This window comes from Mycteria americana, unplaced genomic scaffold (assembly GCF_035582795.1).
Source record: "Mycteria americana isolate JAX WOST 10 ecotype Jacksonville Zoo and Gardens unplaced genomic scaffold, USCA_MyAme_1.0 Scaffold_219, whole genome shotgun sequence".
Classification (NCBI taxonomy): Eukaryota; Metazoa; Chordata; class Aves; order Ciconiiformes; family Ciconiidae; genus Mycteria; species Mycteria americana.
In genome coordinates, this window is record NW_027445559.1 from 2,665 (window position 1) to 30,025 (window position 27,361).

Consider the following 27,361-nt stretch of genomic DNA (forward strand, 5'->3'; position numbering starts at 1 on the left):
CCCCCCCCCAATTGCCCCCCAGCCCCTTCCTGCCCCCCAAGTGCCCCCATCCCATCCCCCCCCGCCCCCCCCTGCCCCCCCCTGCCCTTTGCCCCCCTTCCCCTCCCCCCCCGGGCTATATTTAGCCCCAGGGCGGCCCCGGAGCTGCCCCCCCGTTAATCCCCCCCCCCCCCCCCCAGTTAATCAGCGCCGGGTTAATGAGGGCAGCGGCGGGGGGGGGGAGGGGAGGGGGGAGGGGGGAAGGGCAGGCATCCGGGCACCCCGCCCCCCCCCCCTTAAGGCCACCAGATGGTCCCCAAAGAGGATCAGGGGGTCAAGACTTGGCTGGGGGGGAGGGGGGTCCCCTGGGGGGGGAGGGGAGGGTCCCCTGGGGGGGTCTCCCGGAGGGCGGGGTCCCCTGGGGGGGGAGGGGGAGGTCCTCTGCGGGGGGAGGGGGGGTCTCCCGGAGGGCGGGGTCCCCTGGGGGGGGAGGGGGGGTTCCCCCGGAGGGCGGGGTCCCCTGGGGGGGGAGGGGAGGGTCCCCTGGGGGGGGGGAGGGGGGGTCTCCCGGAGGGCGGGGTCCCCTCCCCCCTCCCCCCCCCCCCCCCGGCCACCCAGGCGTTCAGGCAGGGAGGTGTTGCACGAGGGTGCACGAGGATGATGGTGCACGAGGGCGCGGTGCACGAGGGGGGCGTGCAAGGAGGTGTTGCACGAGGACGAGGGTGCACGAGGACGATGGCGCACGAGGGGGGTTGTGCACGAGGGGGGGTGTGCACGGGAGGGCGTGCAAGGTGTTGCACGAGGGCGCGGTGCACGAGGATGATGGTGCACGGGGACGCAGTGCACGAGGAGGGTTGCGCACGAGGACAGTTGTGCACACGAGGGCGTGCAAGGAGGTGTTGCACGAGGGTGCAGTGCACGAGGATGATGGTGCACGAGGACACGATGCACGAGGAGGGTTGCGCACGGGGAGGGTTGCGCGCACGAGGACGTGCAAGGTGTTGCACGAGGGCGCAGTGCATGAGGGTGACGGTGCACGAGGAGCGAGGCACGAGGAGCCTTTGCACGAGGACAGTTGCGCACAGGAGGGCGTGCACGGAGGTGTTGCACGAGGGCGCAGTGCACGAGGATGACGGCGCACGGGGAGGGTTGTGCACGAGGAGGGTTGTGCGAAGGAGGACGTGCAAGGTGTTGCACGAGGGTGCAGTGCACGAGGATGACGGTGCACGAGGATGCGATGCACGAGGAGGGTCGTGCACAGGGAGCAGTGCACAGGAGGGCGTGCAAGGAGGCGTTGCACGAGGCTGCGGTGCACGGGGAGGGTCGTGCACGGGGAGGGTTGTGCACGGGGAGGGTCGTGCACGGGGAGGGTCGAGCACAGGAGGACGTGCAAGGAGGCGTTGCACGAGGCTGCGGTGCACGAGGATGGTTGTGCACGGGGAGCGGCGCACGAGGAGGGCGTGCAAGGCGGCGTGGCACGAGCGGGCGGCGCGCGAGGCCGCCGGGGCGCGGGGCAGGGGCGGGGCCGCCGCCGCCGCCGCCGCCGCACGAGGAGCCGCGCACGAGGCCGGCGCAAGCCGGGAAGCTCCGCCCCCGGCGCGCCACGCCCCGGGGAGCCTCGCACGCGCGCGTGCGAGCCCCCTCACCTGCAGCTGCTGCAGCCTCTGCCGCAAGACCTGCAGCGCCCGCTGCGCCCCTTCCCGCCCCTGCCACGCTTCCCGGCGCGGAGCCTCCTCCTCGTGCGAAGCCGCCTCCTCGTGCGAGGCCGCCTCCTCGTGCGAGGCCCCCTCCTCGTGCGCCCGGGCCTGGCAGCGGCCCAGCTTGGCCGCCAGCTCCCGCGCCGCCTCGCGCTGCTCCAGCGCCGCTTCCCGCTGCTGCACCAGCGCCTCGCGCAGCCGCAGGATGGTGCGCCGCGCCCCCCGCCAGCCCCTCGTGCGAGGCCGCCGCCGCCTCGTGCGAGGCCGCCGCCTCGTGCCAAGCCTCGTGCGAAGGGCCGGCCGCGCAGCCCGGTTCCGATTCGGGGGGGATGGGGGTGCAGATGAAGCGGGGGAGGGGCTCGGCCCCCGCCCCCCCCAGCAGCACCCCCAGGGTCAGCAGGGCGAGCGCGCGGGGGCGGCATGGCCGGGGCACGCGCGCGTGCGAAGGCGGGCGCGGCGGCGGGCGGGCGTCTGCAAGGCAAGAGAGGCTCCTTGCGCACGCGCGCGTGCGAGCGCGGGGGGGGGGGGGCGGCCCTGCGAGGGGGGGTGGGTACGAGCGATGTGGCCTTGCACGCGCGTGTGCGACGCGGGGGGGGGTCCCTCCTCTTTGCACACACCGGCGTCTCCCGCCCTCGCACACGCGCGTGCAAGGCACGTCGTCGCTTGGTTGTGCGAGGCGAGCGATACCCCCTCCCACGCGGCAGCGTGCGACGCACGTCGTCGCTTGGTGGTGCGAGGGAAGCGGTATGCCTCGCACACCGCGTGTGCAACGCACGTCGTTGCTTGGTGGCGCGATGCAAGAAATATCCCCTCGCACACGCGTGTGCAACACAGGTCATTGCTCGGTGGTGCGAGGCGAGCCATGTCCCCTCGCACACGCGCGTGCGACGCACGCCGTTGCTCGGTGGTGCGAGGGAAGCGATACCCCCTCGCACACGCGTGTGCGACGCACGTGGCTCCCCCCTCGCGCGCTGGGGCGCAGCACAAGCCACCTCCAGCCCTTGCACGCGCGTGTGCAAATCCCCCCCCCCCCCGCGTGGCTCCCCCTCCCCGCGCGGCGGAAGCGACGTCCTCGCACGCGCGCGTGCAAGGCCCCCCGCCCCCCCCCCCCCGCCCCCGCGCCGGCGGCCTCCCCTCGCACGCGCGTGTGCGACGCGGGGCCCTCCTGCCTCGCCCCCCCCCTCCCCCCCCGGCACACGCGTGTGCGACCCCCGCAGCCCCCGTACCTGCGCACACGCGTGTGCGACAGCCCCCGGCCCCTCGCACGCTCGCTCCCCGCGGCCGCCCGGGCCCGGCCAGTGGCGCTTAATGGTTTTACTGGGCTTACTGGGAGGGGGGGGATCAGAGCGGCTCAGGGCGGGGGGGTGGGGTGGGGGAGGGGTGGCACAACTGCCCCTCCCCCCCCCGCTACGGCGGCTCTGCCCCACAGCCCCCACTGCTCCCAGTACAGACCAGTTAGGGGTCTGCAGCTCCCAGTCCAAACCAGTTGGGGGTCCCCAGCTCCCAGTATAGACCAGTCGCCCCCTCCCAGCCCAAACCAGTTGTGGGGTCCCTGCTTCCCAGTACAAACCAGTTGCCACCTCCCAGCCCAAACCAGTTGGGGGGTCCCTGGTTCCCAGTACAAACCAGTTGCCACCTCCCAGTCCAAACCAGTTAGGGGTCTCCAGCTCCCAGTACAGACCAGTCGCCCCCTCCCAGCCCAAACCAGTTGGGGGGTCCCTGGTTCCCAGTCCAAACCAGTTGCCACCTCCCAGTCCAAACCAGTTAGGGGTCTCCAGCTCCAGTACAGACCAGTCGCCCCCTCCCAGCCCAAACCAGTTGGGGGGGTCCCTGGTTCCCAGTACAAACCAGTTGCCACCTCCCAGTCCAAACCAGTTAGGGGTCTCCAGCTCCCAGTACAGACCAGTTGGGGATCCCCAGCTCCCAGTACAGACCAGTCGCCCCCCTCCAGTCCAAACCAGTCCCCCCCCAGTACAAACCAGTACACACCACGCCGTTCCCAGTAAAAGCCAGGCCTGGAGTTTTTTTTTAATGCCCCCCCCCCACCTTGACCCTCCCCCCCCCCCAATCCACCCCTCCCCCACCCCGGGGGGGGTTCATCCTCGGGACCCCCAAGTTTGGCACCGGGGGGGGCTACATGGGGGCAGGGCCCCCCCTTGCTGGGTCTGGGGGAGGGGGCGGGGGGGGCCCCCCCATTTTGGCACCGGGTGAGGGGGGGCTCCCCCATTTCCCCACACCCCCCCCAAAGTCACTGTAGAAAAGGAGCGGGGGGGGGGGGAGGGGCGAGGACCCCACAAATCCGGCCGTGCCCCTCCCCCCCCCTCCCGCCACGGGGCTTGGGGGGGGCCTGGGGGGGGAGGGGCAGCGGGGGGGGCCCCCCAAAGTGGCTGCGATGGAGTGGGGGAGGGGCTCCGGCCCCCCCCGGCTCAGTTCTCGATGGGGGCTGGAAAAGGGGGGGGGGGGGGGGCGGGGTCAGGTACCCCCGGATCCAGACCACCCCTCCCCCCCCAGCCCCCCAACTCTGCCCCTCTGCCCCCCCCAGGCCCCCAAATCTCCCCCCGGGCCCCCCCAGCCCCCCTTATCTGCCCCTCTGCCCCCCCCATCTGCCCCCTGGGACCCCCCAGCCCCCCCAAATTTGCCCCTTTGCCCCCCCAGCCCCCCACATCTGCCCCCCAGTACCCCCGGATCTGCCCCTTTGCCCCCCCCCCAGCCCCCCAAATCTCCCCCCCGGGACCCCCCAGCCCCCCCAATTTGCCCCTTTGCCCCCCCCCACCCCCCTTATCTGCCCCCTGGGACCCCCCAGCCCCCCCAAATGTGCCCCTCTGCCCCCCCAGCCCCCCACATCTGCCCCCCAGTACCCCCGGATCTGCCCCTTTGCCCCCCCCCAGCCCCCCAAATCTCCCCCCGGGACCCCCCCAGCCCCCCCAATTTGCCCCTCTGCCCCCCCCACCCCCCTTATCTGCCCCCTGGGACCCCCCAGCCCCCCGAAATTTGCCCCTTTGACCCCCCCAGCCCCCCAAATCTCCCCCCCGGGACCCCCCAGCCCCCCTTATCTGCCCCTTTGCCCCCCCCAACTCCCTTATCTGCCCCCTGGGACCCCCCCAGCCCCCCCCAATTTGCCCCTTTGCCCCCCCAGCCCCCCAGCTCTGCCCCCCCACTCACGGGCCGTGGGGCGCTCGGGCTCGGGGGGGCCCCGGGGGGGCTCCAGGGCGGGGCAGACGGTGAAGCGGGTGCCACGTCGGGGGTCCCCACCCAGGGGGGGGCCGGGGGGGCCCTGCTCCTCCTCCCACTCGAAGACCCCTCCTGTGGGGCGTTGGGGGTCAGGACACCCCCCCCCCCAATGCCCAGGACCCCCCCTGTTATGGGGCAGAGACCCCCCCACCATGACCCAGGACCCCCCCGCTATGGGGCAGAGACACCCCCCCCCAATGATCAGGACCCCCATATATGGGGCTGAGCCTCCCCCCCCAAGACCCAGGACCCCCCGCTATGGGGCAGGAACCCCCCCCCCCGGGCCAAAGACCCCCCCTGATATGGGGCAGAGACCCCCTCCCATGACCCCTAGACCCTCCCCATGACCCAGGACCCCTTGCTATGGGGCAGAGACACCCCCCCCCCCAATGCTCAGGACCCCCATATATGGGGCTGAGCCTCCCCCCCAAGCCCCAGGACCCCCCGCTATGGGGCAGGGACCCCCCCCCCATGGGTCAGGAACCCCCTCCAAGCCCCAGGATCCCCCACTATAGGGCAGAGACCCCCCCCCAATGCTCAGGACCCCCATACATGGGGCTGAGGCCCCCCCCCCCCCCCCATGACCCAGGACCCCCCGCTATAGGGCGGGACCTCCCCCCCCCCCCCCACGACCCCTCCTTTGGTCCTCCCCCGCGGCGGCAGCACCCACCGATTCCGCCAGGGGGCGCAAAAGCGTCGGGTTCCGCCTCCTCCCCCTCGGCGGCGCTCTGGCAGCTCAGCTCGTTGGTGGGCGTCTCCTGCGCGGGTGGGCGGAGCCTTTCAGCGCCGACCACGCCCCCATCCCCTTTGTCTCCTCCCCTCCTTTGTCTCCTCTTCTCCTTTGTCTCCTCCCCCTTTGTCTGTTCCCCTCCCTTTGTCTCCTCCCCTCCCTTTGACTCCGCCCCCTCCCTTTGTCTCCTCCCCCCTTTGTCTCCTCCCCCCTTTGTCTCCACCCCCTCCCTTTGTCTCCTCCCCCTTTGTCTCCTCCCCCCTTGTCTCCTCCCCTCCCTTTGTCTCCGCCCCCTTTGAGTCCTTCCCTCCTTTTGTCTTCACCCCCTTTGTCTCCGCCCCCTCCCTTTGTCTCCTCCCCCCTTGTCTCCTCCCCCTTTGTCTCCTCCCCCTTTTGTCTCCTCCCCTCCCTTTGTCTCCTCCCCCTTTGTCTCCTCCCCCTTTTGTCTCCTCCCCTCCCTTTGTCTCCTCCCCCCTTTGCCTCCTCCCCTCCCTTTGTCTCCTCCCCCTTTGTCTCCGCCCCTCCCTTTGTCTCCGCCCCCTTTGACTCCTCCCCTCCCTTTGTCTCCTCCCCTCCTTTTGTCTTCACCCCTTTGTCTCCGCCCCCTCCCTTTGTCTCCTCCCCCTTGTCTCCTCCCCTCCCTTTGTCTCCTCCCCCTTTGTCTCCACCCCCTCCCTTTGTCTCTGCCCCTTTGACTCCTCCCCTCCCTTTGTCTCCTCCCCCTTTGACTCCTCCCCTCCCTTTGTCTCCTCCCCTCCTTTTGTCTTCACCCCTTTGTCTCCGCCCCCTCCCTTTGTCTCCTCCCCTTGTCTCCTCCCCCCTTTGTCTCCTCCCCCTTTGTCTCCGCCCCCTCCCTTTGTCTCCGCCCCCTCCCCTCCTCCCCTGGGCGGTGCCTCCCGCCGCCCCTCCCGCCTATGAGCGTCGTCCCCGCCCACCTGGTCGAAGAGGTAGACGGTGACGTCATCGAAGAAGGACACCATCTTGCGCTTGCGCGCTAGCGCCGCTTCCGCTTCCGCCGCGGCCCGCGGCGACTTGAGGAGGCCCCGGAGGCCGCGCCCGTCCCAGCGGGTCACCACGACCGGCACCACCGGCCCCGCGGGGCCGCCCCCGCCCGCCGCCGCCGCCTCCTCGGCCTCCTCTTCCTCGTCCTCGTCCTCCTCTTCCTCCTCCTCTTCCTCCTCCTCCGGCGGCCCCCGCGCCTCGGCCGTTTCCCAGCGCGGGGCCCGCGGGCCGCGGCGGGGGAAGGGCCGCAGGGCCAGGGGAGGCAGGGGGAGAGAGAGGCGGGAGGCCTTCGCTGGGGGGGGGGGGGGGGGGGGGGGGGCAGAGAGGGGTTGTAGGGCAGGTTAGGGGGGCAGTGGGGCAGGTTAGGGGGCAGGGAGGGGCCGTAGGGCAGGTTAGGGGGCAGGGAGGGGTTGTAGGGCAGGTGAGGGGGGCAGAGAGGGCAGGTTAGGGGGCAGAGAGGGGTTGTAGGGCAGGTGAGGGGGGTAGTGGGGCAGGTTGGGGGGCAGAGAGGGGTTGTAGGGCAGGTTAGGGGGATAGTGGGGCAGGTTAGGGGGCAGGGAGGGGCAGCGAGGGGTTGTAGGGCAGGTTAGGGGGGCAGAGAGGGGCCGTAGGGCAGGTTAGGGGGGCAGTGGGGCAGGTTAGGGGGCCATGGGGGGCAGAGAGGGGTTGTAGGGCAGGTTAGAGGGCAGGTTAGGGGGCAATGGGGGGCAGAGAGGGGTTGTAGGGCAGGTTGGGGGGCAGTGGGGCAAGATTGGAGGGGTTAGAGGGGGTCAGAGTGGGGCAATGGGGCAGGTTGGGGGGGTTAGAGGGGGCCGTGGGGCAGGTTGGGGGGCAGAGAGGGGTTGTAGGGGCAGGTTAGGGGGGCAGTGGGGCAGGTTGGGGGGCCGTGGGGCAAGATTGGGGGGGGTAGAGGGGGCAGTGGGGGGGCAGTGGGGCAGGTTGGGGGGCAGAGAGGGACCATGGGGCAGGTTAGGGGGCAGTGGGGCAAGATTGGGGGAGTTTAGAGGGGGCCGTGGGGCAGGTTGGGGGGCAGAGAAAAGGGACAAAAAGAGTCAAAAGGGGGGGGGGGGCAGGAAGGTGCCCCCCTTCCCACAATGCACCACACCGGGACCCCCCCACCCCCTTCCTGCCCCCCAACCCCCCCCCCCCCTTCGCCCCCCACCCCCGTCCCTCACCCACCTCGGATGTCGGCGCTGCTGGGGGTGGCCGCGGGGACGGGGGTGGCCGCGGGGACGGGGACGTCGGTGGCGGCGGCGCCGTTGCCGTTGTCCCCCCCCCGCCCTCCGCCGGCCCCCCCCCGCCCCGGCGCCTCGGGGCGCCCGTCCTGTCCCCGGGGTGCCAGCAGATTTCGGGTGACGTCCTCGCGCAGGGTGACCTGCAGCCGCTCCTGGCACACCTGGACCACGAACCCCCCCTCGGCGGTGGCCCCGGGGACGTCCCCGTCCCTGTCCCCCTGCCCGCGGCGGGGCACGGGGGTCCCCGGGGTCGCTGCCGCCCCGGCGGCGCCACCGCCACCGGCCCCTGCCGCGGGGGACGGGGACGTCTCCGTCTCGTAGCCGCTGTCCCCGGGGCGCTGGCCCAGCGGGGACGGGGGTGCCCTTGGGGACGGGGACGCCTCGGGGGGTCCCTTTGGGGATGGCTCCCCCGGGAGCTTGGCTGGGGACCCTCTTGGGGACCTCGTCTGGGTCCCCTGTGGGGACATCTCTTGGCGTCTCCTTGGGGACGCCTTTGGGGACATCTCTTGGCGTCTCCTTGGGGACATCTCTTGGCGTCTCCTTGGGGACATCTCTTGGCATCTCCTTGGGGACGCCTTTGGGGACATCTCTGAACATCTCTTTGGGGACACCTTTGGGGACATCATCTCTTGGCATTTCCTTGGGGACATCTCTTGGCATCTCTTTGGGGACGCCTTTGGGGACATCTCTTGCATCTCCTTGGGGACATCTCTTGGCATCTCCTCGGGGACGCTTCGGGGACTTGGGTGGACCCTTGCCCGGCGACCCCTTTGGGGACCTGGCTGGGGACCCCGTTGGGGACTTTGAGCACCTCCTTGGGACCCCTTGGGGACCTTCTCCAGGGCCGCCTTTGGGGACATCTCTGGGCACCTCCTCAGAGACCCTTTTGGGGACCTCTTGGGACACTTCTCTGGGGACCTCTTGGGACACCTTTTCGGGTCCCCTTCTGGACACCGCCCCGAGGAGCCCCTTGGGCAGCTCCGTGGGGACGTCCCTACATCTCTTGGCACCTCTCTGGGGACCCCGACGGGGACGTCTTTGGGGACGCCTTTGGGGCCATCTCTTGGCATCTCCTTGGGACATCTCTTGGCACCTCTCTGGGGACCCCGACGGGGACATCTCTTGGCATCTCCTTGGGGACATCTCTTGGCACCTCTCTGGGGACCCTGCTGGGGACCCCTTTGGGGACATCTCTGGGGACATCCCATGGCACCTCTCTGGGGATCCCTTTGGGGACATCTCCGAGGATCCCCTTGGGGACATCTCTGGAGACGCCTTTGGGGACATCTCTGGAGACCCCTTCGGGGATGTCCCTTGGCACCTCGCTTGGGACCCCTTTGGGGACATCCCTTGGCAGCCCTCTGGCCCCCCCTCTGGAGACCCCTTTGGGGACGTCTCTGGGCACCCCTTTGGGGACGTCCCTTGGCACCTCCCTACGTCCCCCCTTGGGGCGCCGCCCTGGGTGGCCCTGTCTGGCCGAGGGGTGACCGCGGGGGTGTCCCCGAGGGGGTCCCCGAGAACCCCGGGCACCAGGGCCACCTTCTCCTCCTCGGGACCCTCGGCCAGCGCGGCCAGCGGTGGCATGGCCACGGCCACGGGGATGCTGGCGCCCGGGAAGGGGGACCCTGGCGGGGGTCCCCAAGGACCCCCCCTGGGGAAAACCCTCCCTCGGGGACGTCCCTGGTGCCCCGGGGCGCTGTCCCTTGTGTCCACGGGGACCTCCCCGGTGCCCCAGGCGCTGTCACGTCTGTCCAGCGTGCCCACGGGGACGTCCCTCGTGCCCCTGGCGCCGTCACCTCTGTCCAAGGGGACGTCCCTCGTGACGAAGGTGACGTCTCTTGTGACGAAGGGGACGTCTCTCGTGTCCACGGGGACGTCTCTGATGCCAAAGGGAACGTCCCTTGTGCCCCAGGTGCCATCTCTCGGGGGGTGGGTGACGTCTCGCGTGTCCGCGGGGACGTCTCTGGTGCCACAGGGGATGTCCCTTGTACCCCAGGTGCCATCTCTCGTGGGGTAGGTGACATCTCTCGTGTCCACGGGGACGTCTCTGGTGCCGCAGGGGATGTCCCTTGTACCCCAGGTGCCATCTCTCGTGGGGTAGGTGACGTCTCTCGTGTCCACGGGGACGTCTCTGGTGCCGCAGGGGACGTCCCGTGTCCCCCGGGGCACCGTCTCTCGTGCCAAAGGGGACATTTCGTACGCCCAAGGGGACGTCCCTTGTGCCCCGGGTGCCGTCTCTCGTGCCCATGGGGACGTCTCTGCCGCCAAAGGGGACGTCCCTCGTGACGAAGGTGACATCTCGTGACCCCATGGGGCCACCTCTGCCGCCAAAGGGGATGTCCCTTGTGTCTTGGGCGCCGTCTCTCCTCTCAAAGGTGACATCTCTTGTCCCCAGGGGAATGTCTCTGGTGCCGAAGGTGCCACCTCTCCCGTCAGCGGTGGCCTTTCTTGTCCCCACGGGGGCACCTCTGGTGCCAAAGGGGACGTCCCTTGTGTCCCAGGCACCGTTTCTGGTGTCAAAGGTGACATTCCTTGTCCCCACGGGACCATCTGGGGTGCCGAAGGGGACGTCCCTTGTGCCCCGGGTGCCACCTCTCGTGTCAACGGCGGCATCTCTTGGCCCCATGGTGCTGTCACTCGTGTCAGCGCTGCCAACTCTGGGGTCAACGGTGACCTCTCTTGTCCCCATGGGGTCATCTCCAGTGCCAAAGGGGACGTCCCTTGCGCCCCAGGTGCCACCTCTCTGGTCACCGGTGGCCTCTCTTGGCCCCACGGGGCCGTATCCAGTGCCAAAGGGGACGTCCCTTGGGTCAGCGGTGGCCTCTCTTGCGTCAACGATGACCTCTCTTGTCCCCACGAGGCCACCCCCGATGCCAAAGGGGACGTCCCGTGCATCCCAGGTGCCATCTCTCTTGTCAACGGTGGCCTCTCTTGAGTCAACGAAGACCTCTCTTGTCCCCACGGGGCCATCTCCAGTCCCAAAGGGGACGTCCCTTGCGTCAACGGTGGCCTCTCCTGGGTCAACGAAGACCTCTGTTGTTGTCCCCATGGGGCCACCTCCAGTTCCAAAGGGGACGTCCCTTGCGCCCCAGGTGCCACCTCTCTCGTCAACGGTGACCTCTCCTGGGTCAACGAAGACCTTTCTCGTCCCCATGGGGCCATCTCCAATGCCAAAGGGGACGTCCCTTGCGTCGGCGCTGGCCTCTCTTGTCCCCACGGGGCCACCTCCAGTTCCAAAGGGGACGTCCCTCGCGCCCCAGGTGCCACCTCTCTGGTCAGCGGTGGCCTCTCTTGTCCCCACGGGGCCATCTCCAATGCCAAAGGGGACGTCCCTTGCGTCAACGGCGGCCTCTCTCGTGCCAACGAAGACCGCTCTTGTCCCCACGGGGCCACCTCCAGTTCCAAAGGGGACGTCCCTCGCGCCCCAGGTGCCACCTCTCTGGTCATCGACGACCTCTCCTGTCCCCACGGTGCCACCTCATCTCGCCCCACCCCTGTCCCCCGCCCCTCCGGCCCCCAAATCCCGGGGTGACCGGCGGCCTCGGTGGCTTCGGTGACCTCGGTGGCCGCCGGACACTCCACCAAGGAGCCCCTCTCGGCCCGCAGGGACGAGTCGTCCCCGGCGCTGTCACAACGGGGGCGCAGGGGGGCCCCCCGTTCCCGCCACCCCCGCACCACCTCGGCGCGGGCCAGGGCGCAGGTACAGGGGGGGCGGGGGGGGCGTCCCCGTCGTCCCCCTCCTCGTCCCCCCGGCAGAGGGGACAAGCCAGGGGACGCCGGGGGCTGCTCCCCCCGCTGCCGGCCGTGCTCCCCGCCGAGCTGCGCTCCCCCCACCCCTCCCCGGCCCCCCCCATCAGCGCCGTCTCCTGCACCCCCCGAAAGGGGTTGAGCCCCCCGCGACGGTCGGGGACGACGGGGGGGCCGGAGGTGGCCACCGTCCCCACCGCGTCCCCCCCGCCTTCGTGTTCCTCCAGGCGGATGTAGTACTCGCTGGTCCCCGAAGGGCTACGGGCGCCCAACACCGGCAGCACCCCGGGGGTCCCCCAAGGTACCGGGACGATTTTGGGGGGGGCGGCACCCCACCGGCGCGCCCCCCCCGGGCACGTTCCCAAAGACACTCGAAGGCCAGACGTCCCCGACTGCTCTGGGTGACGGTAAGGACGTCCTCGGGGTCGGGGCCGGGGAAGGCGTCGAGGAGGGGGAAGGCGGAGGGGGGGCGAGGGGGGGGGGCCGGGGCCGGGGACCCCCCCGGGGGACCCCCGCAGGAGGGTGCTCAGCCGGCGGTGCAGCTCCTCCAGGGAGGGGACGCTGGGGGGGCGGGCGCCAGCAGGACTGCAGCACCCCGAACCTGTGGGTGACACCCCCGCCCCCCCGCCCCCCGCCGGTGGGTGTCGGAGGGGACACGGACACACGGACGCACCCCCCCACACACCGAGGGGGACACCCCAGGGGTGGGGGTTCACCGTCATGGGGGGACGGGGACACCCCGGGGGTGGGGACACCCCAGGGACGGGGACACCCCAGGGGTGGGGACAGGGACACCCCGGGGATGGGGACCCACAACTATGTGGGGATAGGGACACCCTGGGGACAGGGACACCCCGGGGATGGGGACAGGGACACCCCAGGGGTGGGGACACCCCAGGGACGGGGACACCCCAGGGGGGGGGACAGGGACACCCCGGGGGATGGGGACCCACAACTACGTGGGGACAGGGACACCCTGGGGACAGGGACACCCCAGGGGTGGGGACAGGGACACCCCGGGGATGGGGACCCACAACTACGTGGGGACAGGGACACCCTGGGGACAGGGACACCCCAGGGATGGGGACAGGGACACCCCGGGGATGGGGACCCACAACTACCTGGGGACAGGGACACCCTGGGGACAGGGACACCCCGGGGATGGGGACACCCCGGGGATGGGGACACCCCAGGGATGGGAACTGTTCACCATGGGGGGACAGGGACACCCTGGGGTGGGGACCCACCACCACAGGGGGACAGGGACACCCTCGGGACAGGGACACCCTGGGGATGGGTACTGGCCACCATGGGGGGACAGGGACACCCCAGGGGTGGGGACACCCCAGGGTGGGGACCCACCACCACAGGGGGACAGGGACACCCTGGGGATGGGGACAGGGACACCCCAGGGATGGGGATGGCATGGTGGTGGGGGACAACAGGGACACCCCAGGGGTGGGGACAGGGACACCCCGGGGATGGGGACAGGGACACCCCAGGGGTGGGGATGGCATGGAAGAGGGGGGACAGGGACAGCGACGGGGCCCCCCCGGGGACGGGCACCCACCACCATGGGGAGACAGGGACAGACGGGAGGACACAGCCGGCAGGCGGGTGTGGCTGGGGGGGGGGGGGGGGGGGCGGGGGGGTCCCCGCGTCCCCCCGCGTCCCCCCCGCGTCCCCCCACTCACCAGCCGTCGGCGTGGGGCAGGCGGAGGCGGGGGCGGCCGAGGGCCAGCGGGCGCCGGCGCATCAGGCGGCCGAGGAGCTCCTGGTCCGAGAGGTGCCGGTAGGGCTGGACCCCCAGCTCGAACAGCTCCCACAGCGTCACCCCCAGCGACCTGACGGGGACACCGTGACACCGGCGCTGTCACCGCCGGCGCCCGGCCACGCCGCGGGGACCGTGGCGCCGGGTACGGCGGCATCGCGACGCCGTGACGCTCGTCGCCGTCGCGCCGGGGGACCGTCGTGCTGGGTACGGCGCCGTTGCAACACCGTGACACCTGGCACCAGCACGTTGGCTACCGTGGCGTCGCGACACCGTGACGCTTGTCGCCGTCGTGCCAGGGACCGTCACGTCGGCTACCGTGGCGTCGCGACACCGTGACGCCCGGCACTGGCACATCAGGTACCACGGCGTCACAACACCGCGACGCTTGTCACCGGCACGTGATGTACCACGGCATCGCAACACCGTGACGGTTGTCGCCATCACACCGGGGACCGTCGTGCTGGGTACCGCGGCATCGCAACACCGTGACATCGGCACCACCGCGTCGGGTGCCGTGGCGCAACACCGTGACAGCAGGGACCGTCGCACTGGGTACCGTGCCACCGCAACACCCTCGTGCCAGGGACCACCGCGGCATCGCGGCACCCCGACACCGTCACGCTGGGCACCGTCCCATCCGGCACCGCGGCATCGCAACGCCGTCCCGCCTGGGCACCGCGCAGCTGTTGCAAGGCACAACGGGACACCGGGACACCGGGACAGCGTAACGCCATCACAGGTGGGCACCGCGGCACCCTGACACCGGGACCTTCCAACACCATCACACCCCAACACCGTGACACCAGGATGCTGTCACACCCCAACACCCTGACACCGTGACACCATCACAGCCCAGCGCGGTGACACCAGGACACCATCACACCCCAACACTCTGACACCATGACATCATCACAGCCCAACACGGTGACACTGGGACCTTCCAACACCGTCACACCCCAACACCGTGACACCAGGATGCTGTCACACCCCAACACTCTGACACCATGACGTCACAGCCCAACACGGTGACACCAGGATGCTGTCACACCCCAACAGCCTGACACTGTGACACCATCACAGCCCAACACGGTGACACCGGGACCTTCCAACACCGTCACACCCCAACACCGTGACGCCAGGATGTCACACCCCAACACTCTGACACTGTGACACCATCACAGCCCAACACAGTGACACCGGGACCTTCCAACACCGTCACACCCCAACACCGTGACGCCAGGATGCTGTCACACCCCAACACTCTGACACCGTGACATCATCACAGCCCAGCACGGTGACACCGGGACCTTCCAACACCATCACATCCCAACACTCTGACGCCATGACGTCACAGCCCAGCACGGTGACACCAGGACCTTCCAACACCGTCACACCCCAACACCGTGACACCATGACGTCACACCCCAACACTCTGACACTGTGACATCATCACAGCCCAACACGGTGACACCATGGCACCATCACAGCCCAACATGGTGACACCGGGCATTTCCAACACCAGGACACTGTCACACCCCAACACTCTGACACCATGATGTCACAGCCCAACATGGTGACACTGGGACATTCCAACACCGTCACACCTCAACACGGTGACACCAGGATGCTGTCACACCCCAACACTCTGACACCATGACGTCACAGCCCAACACGGTGACACTGGGACCTTCCAACACCATCACACCCCAACACTCTGACACTGTGACGTCACAGCCCAGCACGGTGACACCGGGACCTTCCAACACCGTCACACCCCAACACCGTGACACCAGGACCCCATCCCCCCGCCCCACCAGGACACCCCAGCACTGGGACAGGGTGACACCGCCACGCTGTGCCACTGGGCTGGCGGTGTCCCTGATGTCCCCTGGTGTCCGCGGTGTCCCCCGGTGTCCCCCATGTCCCCCGGTGTCCCCCATGTCCCCCGGTGTCCCCGACTCACCAGACGTTGCTCTCCTTGCTCTGCTCTGCCACCGCGAGGGTCCCCCGGGTCTCGGCCAGCAGCTCGGGGGCCACCCAGCGCAGGGGGACCCACAGCCGCTCGGGGGTCACGTAGTAGTCCTCCTGGGGGGGGGTGGGGTGGGGTGTCACCCGTTGTCCCCAACCCTGGCCCCAGACTGGCCCCGCCCATCCCAGCAGTCCCAATTCTGTCCCCAACTGGTCCTGAGGCTCCTGGCCCCGTCCCGGTGGGTCCCTGTCCCCAACGTGTCCCCAGACCCCTGGGTCTGTCCTGGTGGGTCCCCAGCTTTGTCACCCCGTCCTGGCTGGTCCCTGTCCCCAGCACAGCCCGTCCCTGTGTCCCCTCCCTGCTGGTCCCCATCCCCGTGTCCCCCCCATCCTGGCTGGTCCCCATTGCTGTCCCTGTCCTGGTCATCCCCGTGTCCCCCTGTCCCCTCCCAGCTGGTCCCCGTTCCTGTGTCCTGCCATCCCTGTCCCCATCCTGGCTGGTCCCCGTCCCTGTCCCCAACCCAGCTGGTCCCTGTGTCCCCCTGTCCTGGCTGGTCCCCGTCCCTGTGTCCCCCTGTCCCTGTCCCCATCCTGGTCATCCCCGTGTCCCCCTGTCCCCATCCCAGCTGGTCCCCATGTCCCCTCCCAGCTGGTCCCCATTCCTGTGTCCCGCCACCACTGTCCCCATCCTGGCTGGTCCCTGTCCCCGTGTCCCCCCCTTCCGACTGGTCCCCATCCCTGTCCCCAACCCAGCTGGTCCCCATGTCCCCTCCCGGCTGGTCCCTGTCCCCATGTCCCCCTGTCCTGGCTGATCCCCATCCCTGTCCCCATCCTGGCTGGTCCCCGTCCCCATGTCCCCCCCATCCCTGTCCCCCTCCTGGCCATGTCCCCATGTCCCCCTGTCCTGGCTGGTCCCCATCCCCATGTCCCCCCCATCCCTGTCCCCCTCCTGGCCATGTCCCCATGTCCCCCTGTCCTGGCTGGTCCCCGTCCCTGTGTGTCCCTGTCCCCATCCTGGCTGGTCCCTGTCCCCATGTCCCCCTGTCCTGGCTGGTCCCCGTCCCTGTGTCCCCCTGTCCCTGTCCCCGTCCTGGCTGGTCCCTGTCCCCATGTCCCCCTGTCCTGGCTGGTCCCCGTCCCTGTGTGTCCCTGTCCCTGTCCCCATCCTGGCTGGTCCCCATCCCCGTGTCCCCCCCCATGCCTGTCCCTCTCCTGGCCATGTCCCTGTGTCCCCCTGTCCTGGCTGGTCCCCATCCCTGTGTCCCCCTGTCCCCATCCCGGCTGGTCCCTGTCCTCACGTCCCCCTGTCCTGGCTGGTCCCCATCCCTGTCCCCATCCTGGCTGGTCCCCGTCCCCATGTCCCCCCCATGCCTGTCCCCCTCCTGGCCATGTCCCCGTGTCCCCCTGTCCTGGCTGGTCCCCGTCCCTGTGTCCCCCTGTCCCTGTCCCCATCCCAGCTGGTCCCTGTCCCCATGTCCCCCTGTCCTGGCTGGTCCCCATCCCCATGTCCCCCCCATCCCTGTCCCCCTCCTGGCCATGTCCCCATGTCCCCCTGTCCTGGCTGGTCCCCATCCCTGTCCCCATCCTGGCTGGTCCCCGTCCCCGTGTCCCCCCCATGCCTGTCCCCCTCCTGGCCGTGTCCCCGTGTCCCCCTGTCCCCGCAGGTGCCACCCACCCGGTAGTTGCTGTGGGCCAGCCCGTAGTCCCCCAGCCGCACCGTCAGCTCCGAGGTCAGCAGGCAGTTGCGGAGGGCCAGGTCGCTGCGGGACCCGCTCAGCCCCCAGGCGTCCGGGGGGGACCCCGGCGTCCCGGGGGGGACCCCACCCCAAGGGGACCCAGGCATCCGGGGAACCCCCACCCCCGGGGGGACCCAGGCATCCGGGGGGGGACCCCACCCCCAAGGGGACCCCAGCGTCCAGGGGGGGACCCCACCCCAAGGGGACGCCGGCATCCGGGGGGGACCCCCCACCCCCAAGGGGACCACGCATCTGGGGGGGACCCCACCCCAAGGGGACCCCGGCGTCCGGGGGGGGACCCCCACCCCAAGGGGACCCCAGCGTCCGGGGGGGGACCCCAGCGTCTGGGGGGGGACCCCACCCCAAGGGGACGCCGGCATCCGGGGGGGACCCCCCACCCCCAAGGGGACCACGCATCTGGGGGGGACCCCACCCCAAGGGGACCCCGGCGTCCGGGGGGGGACCCCCACCCCAAGGGGACCCAGGCATCTGGGGGGGGACCCCACCCCAAGGGGACCCCAGCGTCCGGGGGGGGACCCCAGCATCCGGGGGGGGACCCCACCCCAAAGGGACCCTGGCGTCCGGGGGGGCACCCCACCCCAAGGGGACCACGCATCTGGGGGGGACCCCACCCCCGGGGGGACCCAGGCATCCGGGGGACCCCCACCCCAAGGGGACCCTGGCGTCCGGGGAGGGACCCCCACCCCAAGGGGAACCCCCACCCCCGAGGAGACCCAGGGAGCTGGGGGGGACCCAGGTATCTGGGGGGGACCCCACCCCAGGGGGACCCGGCTGGCTGGGGGGGGACCCAAACATCTGGGGACCCTCCCCCCCCCCCCCCCAGATACCCAGGCATGTGGGGGGGGACACCCCCTAACCCAGGGGGGACCCAGGGGTCTGGGGAGACCCCCACATCCCCTTGGGGACCCCCCCCAGCCCCCTCCCCTCTGTGTGAGGGGACCCAGGGGTCCGGACCCCCTCTCCCCCACCCCAAGGGGACCCAGATGTCCCAGCCCCTCCCCACCCCCAGGGGTCCGGACCCCCTCTCCCCCACTCCAGCCCCCCCCGGAGGGACCCGGGGGTCCGGGCCCCCTCTCCCCCACCCCAAGGGGACCCACGTGTCCCAGCCCCCACCCCTCCGGGACCCAGGGGTCCGGACCCCCTCTCCCCCACCCCTTGGGCACCCAGATGTGCAGCCCCTCCCCACCCAGGGGGACCCAGGGGTCCGGACCCCCTCTCCCCCACCCCTTGGGCACCCAGATGTGCAGCCCCTCCCCACCCAGGGGGACCCAGGGGTCCGGACCCCCTCTCCCCCACCCCTTGGGGACCCAGATGTGCAGCCCCTCCCCACCCAGGGGGACCCAGGGGTCCGGACCCCCTCTCCCCCACCCCCAGGGGACCCAGATGTGCAGCCCCTCCCCACCCAGGGGGATCCAGGGGTCCGGACCCCCTCTCCCCCACCCCCAGGGGACCCAGATGTCGCAGCCCCTCCCCACCCCGGGGGTACCTGTGGACGTAGCCGTGGCGGTGAAGGTGTCGCAGCCCCAGGGTGACCTCGAGCGCCAACCGCTGCAGCGTGGCCACGTCGCGGGGGGGCAGCTCCGGTGTCCCCCCCCCGGCCCCCCCGCTGCGCCCGCAGGTATCGCTTCAGGTCCCCCTGCGGGGGGGGGGGGGGGGGGGACGGGACACGGGGGGGGGGGACACGACACAGGGGGGGTCATGGGTCCCAGGGGTCATGGAGGGTGCGGGGGGGGCAGTGGGGAAGGGGGCAAAGCCCCCACGCGCAAACCCCCTCGTGCACCCCCGCCGTGCAAATCCCCCCGTGTGAGCCCCTGGTGCAAAGCCCCCGTGCGCAAACCCCCTCGTGCACCCCCCCACCCCCACCCCGTGCAAAGCCCCTGGGCACAAGCGCCCTCGTGCAAACCCCTCGTGCCACTCCCCCCCCCCCCCGTGTGAGCCTCTCGTGCAAAGCCCCTGTGCACAACCCCACCCGTGCAGCCCCCCCGCGTGTGAGCCCCCTGTGCAAACCCCTCGTGCAAAGCCCCTCGTGGAAAACCCCTGTGCACAAAACCCCCCATGGGAACCCCTCGTGCAAACCCCTCGTGCACAACCCCCTTGTGCAAAGCCCCTGTGCAAAACCCCTATGCACAACCCCCCCGTGCAAACCCCCTTGTGGAAAACCCCTGTGCACAACCCCCCCGTGCAAACCCCCTCGTGCAAAACCCCTTGTGGAAAACCCCTGTGCACAACCCCCCTGTGCAAAACCCCTCGTGCAAAACCCCTCGTGCAAAACCCCTGTGCACAACCCCCCTGTGCAAAACCCCTCGTGCAAAACCCCTCGTGCAAAACCCCTCGTGCAAAACCCCTTGTGCAAAACCCCTCATGCAAAACTCCTGTGCACAACCCCCCTGTGCAACACCGCTCGTGCAAAACCCCTGTGCACAACCCCCCTGTGCAAAACCCCTCGTGCAAAACCCCTCGTGCAAAACCCCTCATGCAAAACTCCTGTGCACAACCCCCCTGTGCAACACCGCTCGTGCAAAACCCCTTGTGCAACCCCCCTGTGCAAAACCCCTCGTGCAAAACCCCTCGTGCAAAACCCCTGTGCAACCCCCCTGTGCAAAACCCCTTGTGCAAAACCCCTGTGCAAAACCCCTCGTGCAAAACCCCTGTGCAAACCCCCTTGTGCAAAACCCCTTGTGCAAAACCCCCTGTGCAAAACCCCTGTGCAAACCCCCTTGTGCAAAACCCCTCGTGCAAAACCCCTGTGCAAACCCCCTTGTGCAAAACCCCTGTGCAAACCCCCTCGTGCAAACCCCCTCGTGCAAAACCCCTCGTGCAAAACCCCTTGTGCAAAACCCCTCTTGCAAAACTCCTGTGCACAACCCCCCTGTGCAACACCCCTCGTGCAAAACCCCTTGTGCACCCCCCCTGTGCAAAACCCCTTGTGCAAAACCCCTCGTGCAAAACCCCTTGTGCAAAACCCCTTGTGCAAAACCCCTTGTGCAACCCCCCTGTGCAAAACCCCTCATGCAAAACCCCTCATGCAAAACCCCTCGTGCAAAACCCCTCGTGCAAAACCCCTCGTGCAAAGCCCCCTGTGCAAAACCCCTTGTGCAAAACCCCTTGTGCAAAACCCCCTGTGCAAAACCCCTCACGCAAACCCCCTCGTGCAACCCCCCTCGTGCAACCCCCCTGCGCACAAGCCCCTCGTGCGCAGCCCTCGTGCGAGCGCTCACCAGCTGGCAGTACTCCATGACCAGCAGCAGCGGCCCGCTCTCCCCGCACAGCCCCAGGCACTGCAGCAGGTTGGGGTGCTGGAGGCTCCTGCAAAGCATCGGGGGGGGTCCCATCACCCCCCCGGACTCCTGGGTCTCCCCCGGACACCTGGGTCCCCCCCAAATTCCTGGGGTGCCCCCCCAGCCCCCCCCCCAACTACCGGTAGGGTTGAGCTTCGGCCAAGAAGCGTCGCTGCTCGGGGGCTCCGGCGCCGGCTCGAAGCTCCTTCACCACCACCTGCGCCGGGCTGGCGTCCCCCAACAGCTCCCCCAGGATCACCTGGGGGGGGGGGCAGGAAATTTTGGGGTTCAGGGGGGTGACCCCCCCCCTTACACCCCCCCCAGACCCCCCCCCGACCCCCCCCCTCACCTTCCCGAACCAGCCGGTGCCGATCTCCTGGAGGTAGCTCAGCTGCTGCCGGCTCAAACCCGGGGGCTTCGATGGGTCTGAAATTGGGGGTACGGGGGGGGGGGTTGGGGGTCCGGGGGGGGGGATTTGGGGTCCGGGGGAGGGTTGGGGTGCGGGGAGGGGGTTGGGGTGCAGGGGGAGGGTGGGTTATGGGACGGTTGGGGTGCAAAGGGGGGTTTGGGGTGCAGGGGGAGTTGGGGTGGGGGGGTTGGGGTACAAGGGGGGTTTAGGGGTGCAGGGGGGGCCCCCCAAACTCTGCCCCCCCCCCCCCCCCCCAGGGTGCCCTGGAGCCATCAGAACCCCCTGCAGTGGGACAGGACCCATTGGGGGGGACCCAGCACCCCCAAATGATGGGGCAGGATATATTGGGGGGGGGGGGGGGCTCAGCCCCCCCCCCCCCCCCATGATGGGCGTTTTGGGGGGGGGGTCCCCCCAATCTCAGCCGCCAGCGTCTCGGCGCTGCCGCGCGTCGCCCCTTTGATCAGCACCGGGTGACGTTTCTGGGCCACCGGCGCCTGCCCCAGTTTGGTGTCGCTCCAGGGTGGGGCCCCCCCAAATGCTGGGTGCCCCCCCCCAAAAATCCTGAGTGCCCCCCCCAAATGCTGGGTGCCCCCCCCCTCCCCCCGATGCCAAACAGAGCCCCCAAGGGTGACAAGGAGCTCGTGGGGAGTCACCCAGTGGGGGGGGGGGCCTAGATCACCCATGGGGGGGCTCTAGAGCACCCATAGGGTCCCCCCAAGCTGTTGGGTGACCTAGAACCCCCCCGAGCCACCCTGAAGCACCCATTGGGTGACCTAGAACACCCTTAGCTCCCCCCCCAGTATCTGTGGGGTGCCTCTGAGCACCCATAGGCCCCCCCCAAGCCATTGGGTGACCTAGACCCTTCCTTCACCCACCCCAAAGCACCCACTGGGTGACCTAGAACACCCATAGAGCCCCCCTGGTATCTGTGGGGTGCCTCTGAGCACCCATAGCCCCCCCCCAAGCCGTTGGGTGACCCATGAAGTCCCCCCAAGCCATTGGGTGACCTAGACCCTTCCTTCCCCACCCCAAAGCACCTGTTGGGCGACCTAGAACACCCATAGGGCCCCCCTGGTGTCTGTGGGGTGCCTCTGAGCACTCATAGGGCCCCCCCAAGCCATTGGGTGACCTAGAACGCCCCTTCACCCACCCCAAGGCACCCATTGGGTGACCTAGAACCCCCCTTCACCCACCCCAAAGCACCCATTGGGTGACCTAGACCCTTCCTTCCCCACCCCAAAGCACCCAGTGGGTGACCTAGAACCCCCCTTGGACCCCACCAGCATCTGTGGGGTGCCTCTGAACCCCCATAGAGTCCCCCCAAGCCATTGGGTGACCTAGAACCCCCCTTCACCCACCCCAAGGCACCCATTGGGTGACCTAGAACCCCCCTTCACCCACCCCAAGGCACCCATTGGGTGACCTAGAACCCCCCTTGGAGCCCAGCGAGCGCCCATTGGGTGCCCCCCACCCCTTCCCTCTGCCCTCCCCCACCCCCCAGCACCCCTTACCGGCGGGGGGGGGCGGGGGGCCGGGCCCCCCCACCTCACCCAGGGGCAGGACGTAGACGTCGGGCAGGGACGGGGAGGACGAGGTCTCCTCCGCCGGCGGCGTGAACTCCCCCGAGTCCTCCTCCCCCTCGGGGTTCTCGAACTCCTGGGTCCCCCCGGGGGGGGAGGGGTGTTGGGGGGGGGGGGTCAGAGGTCATCAAGGGGTGGCCCTACCCCTCCCCCATCTCCCAGAATGATTGGGGGGAGGAAGGGGGGGGTCGCTCACCTTGAAGCCGACGTCGCCCCGTTTGCAGCAGAGGCAGGTGAGGAGGAGGAGGACGAAGGCCACCAGCCCCGAGCAGGAGATGAGCACCACGGCGTAGGGGGGGGGGCAGCGGCCCCCGCCCCGGGGGAGGCTCCCTGGGGGGGGGGGAGGGGGGAGAAGCAGTTTTGGGGGGCCCCATGGTGGTGGGGTGCACCCCGAGGCTGGGGGAGGTGGGGGGAGGGGATGGGGGGGGGCCCTTGGGGTGATGGGGGGGCACCCTGTCTGGGGGGGGGGGACACACCCATGGGGCTTGGGGGGGGGATTTTGGGGGGGTCCCATGGGGATGGGGGGGGGGTCCTGTATGGGGAGGGTCCCATGGGGGGGTGGGGGACACCTATGGGTGGGGGGCCCGGGGGTGGGGATGTCCCATGGGTGGGGGGGTCCCAAGGGGGGGGGGGGGGCCCTCAGCCCTTTCCATCCAGTCAAGCCCCGGGAGGGGGGGGGGGTGTCCACCCCCCCCATGGGCCCGATCCTGCCCCGGGGATGCGTTGGGGGGGTCCGGACGCCCGGGTTCCCCTCCCCCAGCCCCCCCCTTTCCCAGGAGGGGGACGGAGGGGACGGGGAGGGGGCGGGGGGGGGGACAGGGGGGCTGGGGACAAGGGGGGACAGGGGCTGGAACAATGGGGGGGCCGGGGGGGGGACAACAGGGGGCCGGAGGGCTGGGGGCGCGGGGGACGGGGGGGGGGGGACAGGGGATGGGGACAACGGGAGGCTGGGGACAATGGGGGATGGGGACGAGGGGGGACGGGGACGGGGGGGCTGGGGGCTGGGGACACCGGCGGGGGCTGGGGACACCGGAGGGCCGGGGACAGCGGGGGGGGGGGGGGAGAGGGGATGGGGACAAGGGGGGGTGGGGGGGCTGGGGACAACGGAGGAATTGGGATGGCGGAGGGATGGGGACAACAGAGGGTTGGGGACAAGGGGGGCTGGGGGGACCGGGGGGTTGGGGACACGGGGGGGGGGGTTGGGGACAAGGGGGGGCTGGGGGATGAGATGGCAGAGATGGGGGGGGGGGCAAGACAGAGGGACGGAGGGACAGGGGGACAGAGGGATGTGGGGAGGGACGGACAGACGGACGGACGTGGGGACGGCTGGGGGGACAGAGGGACACGGGGGATGGACACGGGGCTGACGGACATGGAGATGGAGGGACGCGGGGACAGACGGACATAGGGAAGGATGTGGAGGTGGATGGGCATGGGGACAGACGGACGTGGGGACAGACGGATGTGGGGCTGGATGGACGTGGGGCTGGCTGGACAGACGGACGTGGAGCTGGCTGGCTGGACAGACGGATGGATGGACAGATGGACGTGGGGACGGAGGGATGTGGGGCTGGATGGACATGGCGATGGATGGACAGAGGGACGTGGGGCTGGATGGACGGACGGACGGACAGACGGATGCACGGGCGTGGGGCTGGCTGGCTGGATGGATGGACAGACGGATGCTGGGGACGGACGGATGTGGGGACAGATGGACATGGGGCTGGGTGGACGGACGGATGTGGGGACGGGGTGGATGTGGGGCTGAGTGGACAGACAGATGGACGGACGGACGTGGGGCTGGCTGGATGGATGGATGGAGGGAGGGACAGACGGACATGGGGACGGACGGACGTGGGGAGAGATGGACATGGGGCTGGCTGGCTGAATGGATGTGGGGCTGGCTGGACGGACAGATGGACAGATGGACGTGGGGCTGGATGGATGTGGTGATGGATGGACAGAGGGACATGGGGCTGGCTGGACAGACGGACATGGGGCTGGCTGGCTGGCTGGCTGGCCAGACAGATGGATGTGGGGACGGATGGATGTGGGGCTGGCTGGACAGACGGATGGACGGATGTGGGGCTGGCTGGCCAGACGGATGGGCAGACGGACGTGGGGCTGGCTGGACATGGCAATGGATGGATGGATGGACATGGGGCTGGCTGGACGGACGGACATACGGACGTGGGGCTGGATGGATGGACGGACGGATGGATGGACATGGGGCTGGATGGACGTGGCGAAGGACGGACGGACGGACGGACGTGGGGCTGGATGGACGTGGGGACAGATGACCGTGGGGCTGGATGGATGCATGGATGGGGGGCTGGCTGGACGGACGGATGGACGGAGAGATGTGGGGCTGGATGGACGTGGCGATGGACGGACGGACGGACGGAGGGCCGGCGGGCGGTGCGGGGCGCAGGACTCACCGCGGGGCGGGGGGGGCCCCCAGGACGCCGTGGGGCCCGAGCGAGGCCATGGCGGCGGCGGCGGCGGCGGCGGCGGCCGGCAGGAGGGGGGGGGGCCCCGGCCGCCGCATCCCGGCCCCCGCTGGGGCCTTAACGGGGGGCGGGCGGGGGGGGGGGCCCGGCCGAGGGGGGGGCGGCCCGGGCGGGGGGGGGGCGGCCGGTTGCCATCCTGGGGCTGGGGGGGGGGGGGGGGTGTGGAAAAGGGGGGGGGGGGGTGGCAATAAGGGGGATGAGGGGGAATGGGGGGGGGGTCTAAGGGGGGGGGTAGAGGGGGCGGGGGGACAATGGGGGCGCTGGAAGGGGGGTGGGGGAGGCAGGAGCGAGGATGGGGGCCAAGGGGGGGGGGCGGTCAATGGGGGGGGGGGCGATAGGGGGGCGATCGGGGGGGTGCCGGGGGGCGGCGGCGGGGCCCGGGGGGGTCGGGGCGGCGGAGGCGGCCGAGGAGGCGGCGGCGCGGCCGTGCGGGAGCGCTGCTGCCCCCCCCCCCCGCCCCCCCGGCCCCGCCCCGCCGGCCGCCGCCTCCTATTGGTGTTTGCGGCTGTCAGTCAGCGCGGGTGCCGCCCTCCCGGCGCGGGGCGGGGCGCGGGATGCAGGGGGTTGCCATGGCGACGGGGCTGGGTACCACGGGGGGGCGGGGCGGGGGGCGCGGGGGGATGGGGGGAGAGGGGGGACGGGGGGGACACGGGGGCGACATGGGGGGACACGGGGGGGGACACGGGGGGGGGACACGGGGGGGGGACACGGGGGGGACATGGGGGGACACGGGGGGGACACGGGGGGGGACATTAGGGAACATGGGGGGACACGGGGGGGGACAGGGAGGGGACACGGGGGGGACACGGGGGGGGACACGGGGGGGGGACACGGGGGGACATGGGGGGACACGGGGGGGGACACGGGGGGGACATTAGGGAACATGGGGGGACACGGGGGGGACAGGGAGGGGACACGGGGGGGACATGGGGGGACACGGGGGGGGACACGGGGGGGACAGGGAGGGGACACGGGGGGGACATGGGGGGGACATGGGGGGACACGGGGGGACAGGGAAGGGACACGGGGGGACAGGGAGGGACACGGGGGGGGACATGGGGGGACACGGGGGGGACACGGGGGGGACATGGGGGGACATGGGGAAGGACACGGGGGGGGACATGGGGGGACATGGGGGGGACACGCGGGGGACATGGGGGGGACACGGGGGGGACACGGGGGGGACATGGGGGGACACGGGGAAGGACACGGGGGGGACATGGGGGGACACGCGGGGGACATGGGGGGACACGGGGGAGGACACGGGGGGGGACAGGGAGGGGACACGGGGGGGACATGGGGGGACACGGGGGAGGACACGGGGGGACATTAGGGAACATGGGGAGACACGGGGGGGACAGGGAAGGGACACGGGGGGGGACACGGGGGGGACAGGGACGGGACACGCGGGGGACATGGGGGGACACGGGGGGACACGGGGGGGACATTAGGGAACATGGGGGGACACGGGGGGGACAGGGAAGGGACACGGGGGGGACATAAGGGGACATGGGGGGACACGGAGGGGACACGGGGGGACACGCGGGGGACATGGGGGGACACGGGGGGACACGGGGAAGGACACGGGGGGGGACATTAGGGAACATGGGGGGACACGGGGGGGACAGGGAAGGGACACGGGGGGGACATGGGGGAACATAAGGGGACATGGGGGGACAGGGAGGGGACACGGGGGGACATAAGGGGACATGGGGGGACACGGAGGGGACACGTGAGGGGACATGGGGGGACATTAGGGACATAGAGAGGACACGAGGGGACAAGGAGGTGGGCAGGGAGGGGACACGGGGGGACAGAGAGGGGACCTGGGGGGGACACGGGACACAGAGGGGCACATGGAGGGACAGGGAGTGGGACATTGGGGACACAGGGGGGCACGGGGAGACGGAGAGGGGGACAGGAGGGGACACTGGGGGACACCAGAGGGGACAAGGAGGTGGACGTGGGGGGGGACACAGGGGAGAGGGAGGGGGACACGAGGGGGACGTGGAGGGGACACGAGGGGACAAGGGGGTGGGCAGGGAGGGGACACGAGGGGACAGAGCGGGGGATGCGCAGGAGGGACAACGGGGGACGTGGGGGCCACCATGTCCTCGAGCCGGGCCACCACCAGCGTGTCCCCCACGGCCGTGGCCACCAGCTGGTGGCCTTGATGGTGCCACCTCCCTCCCGCCCTGTCCCTTGTCACCAGCAGAGCCCGGTCCCCTCCTTCTCCGTCCCCCAGGTCCCCCTCTCCAGGCTGGTGCCACCCCTGTCCCCTCTGTCCCCTCCCCTCGGTGGCCCCCGGGCTGGGGTGGCACCAGTAGCTCCAGTTCCGCCATACTGGGAGACAGGACGGGACCCAGCGTGTCCCACCGGTGCCACCTCCACCCGCGGGTGACAAAGCCCGGGCCACCCGTGCCACGTTCGGTGGCCGCTGGGCAACCTGGTGTCCAGCGGGACC

General features: G+C 70.6%; 1 protein-coding gene across 1 annotated transcript; it reads right to left on the reverse strand.

The window, feature by feature from the left end:
- Positions 1-3,751: 3,751 nt before the first annotated feature.
- Positions 3,752-27,007, reverse strand: LMTK3 (lemur tyrosine kinase 3). The gene is given in 22 exon segments (XM_075489604.1): positions 3,752-4,119; positions 4,839-4,979; positions 5,578-5,665; positions 6,573-6,931; positions 7,819-9,040; positions 9,312-10,005; positions 11,344-11,499; positions 11,550-11,946; positions 11,949-12,101; positions 12,104-12,222; positions 13,316-13,465; positions 15,359-15,480; positions 17,039-17,123; positions 18,607-18,713; positions 18,715-18,756; positions 20,339-20,426; positions 20,539-20,657; positions 20,748-20,824; positions 22,319-22,463; positions 22,584-22,713; positions 24,822-24,953; positions 26,994-27,007. Coding segments are annotated over 22 exon segments (4,557 nt in total). The 3' UTR covers positions 3,752-4,102.
- Between the last annotated feature and the right edge of the window lie 354 nt (positions 27,008-27,361).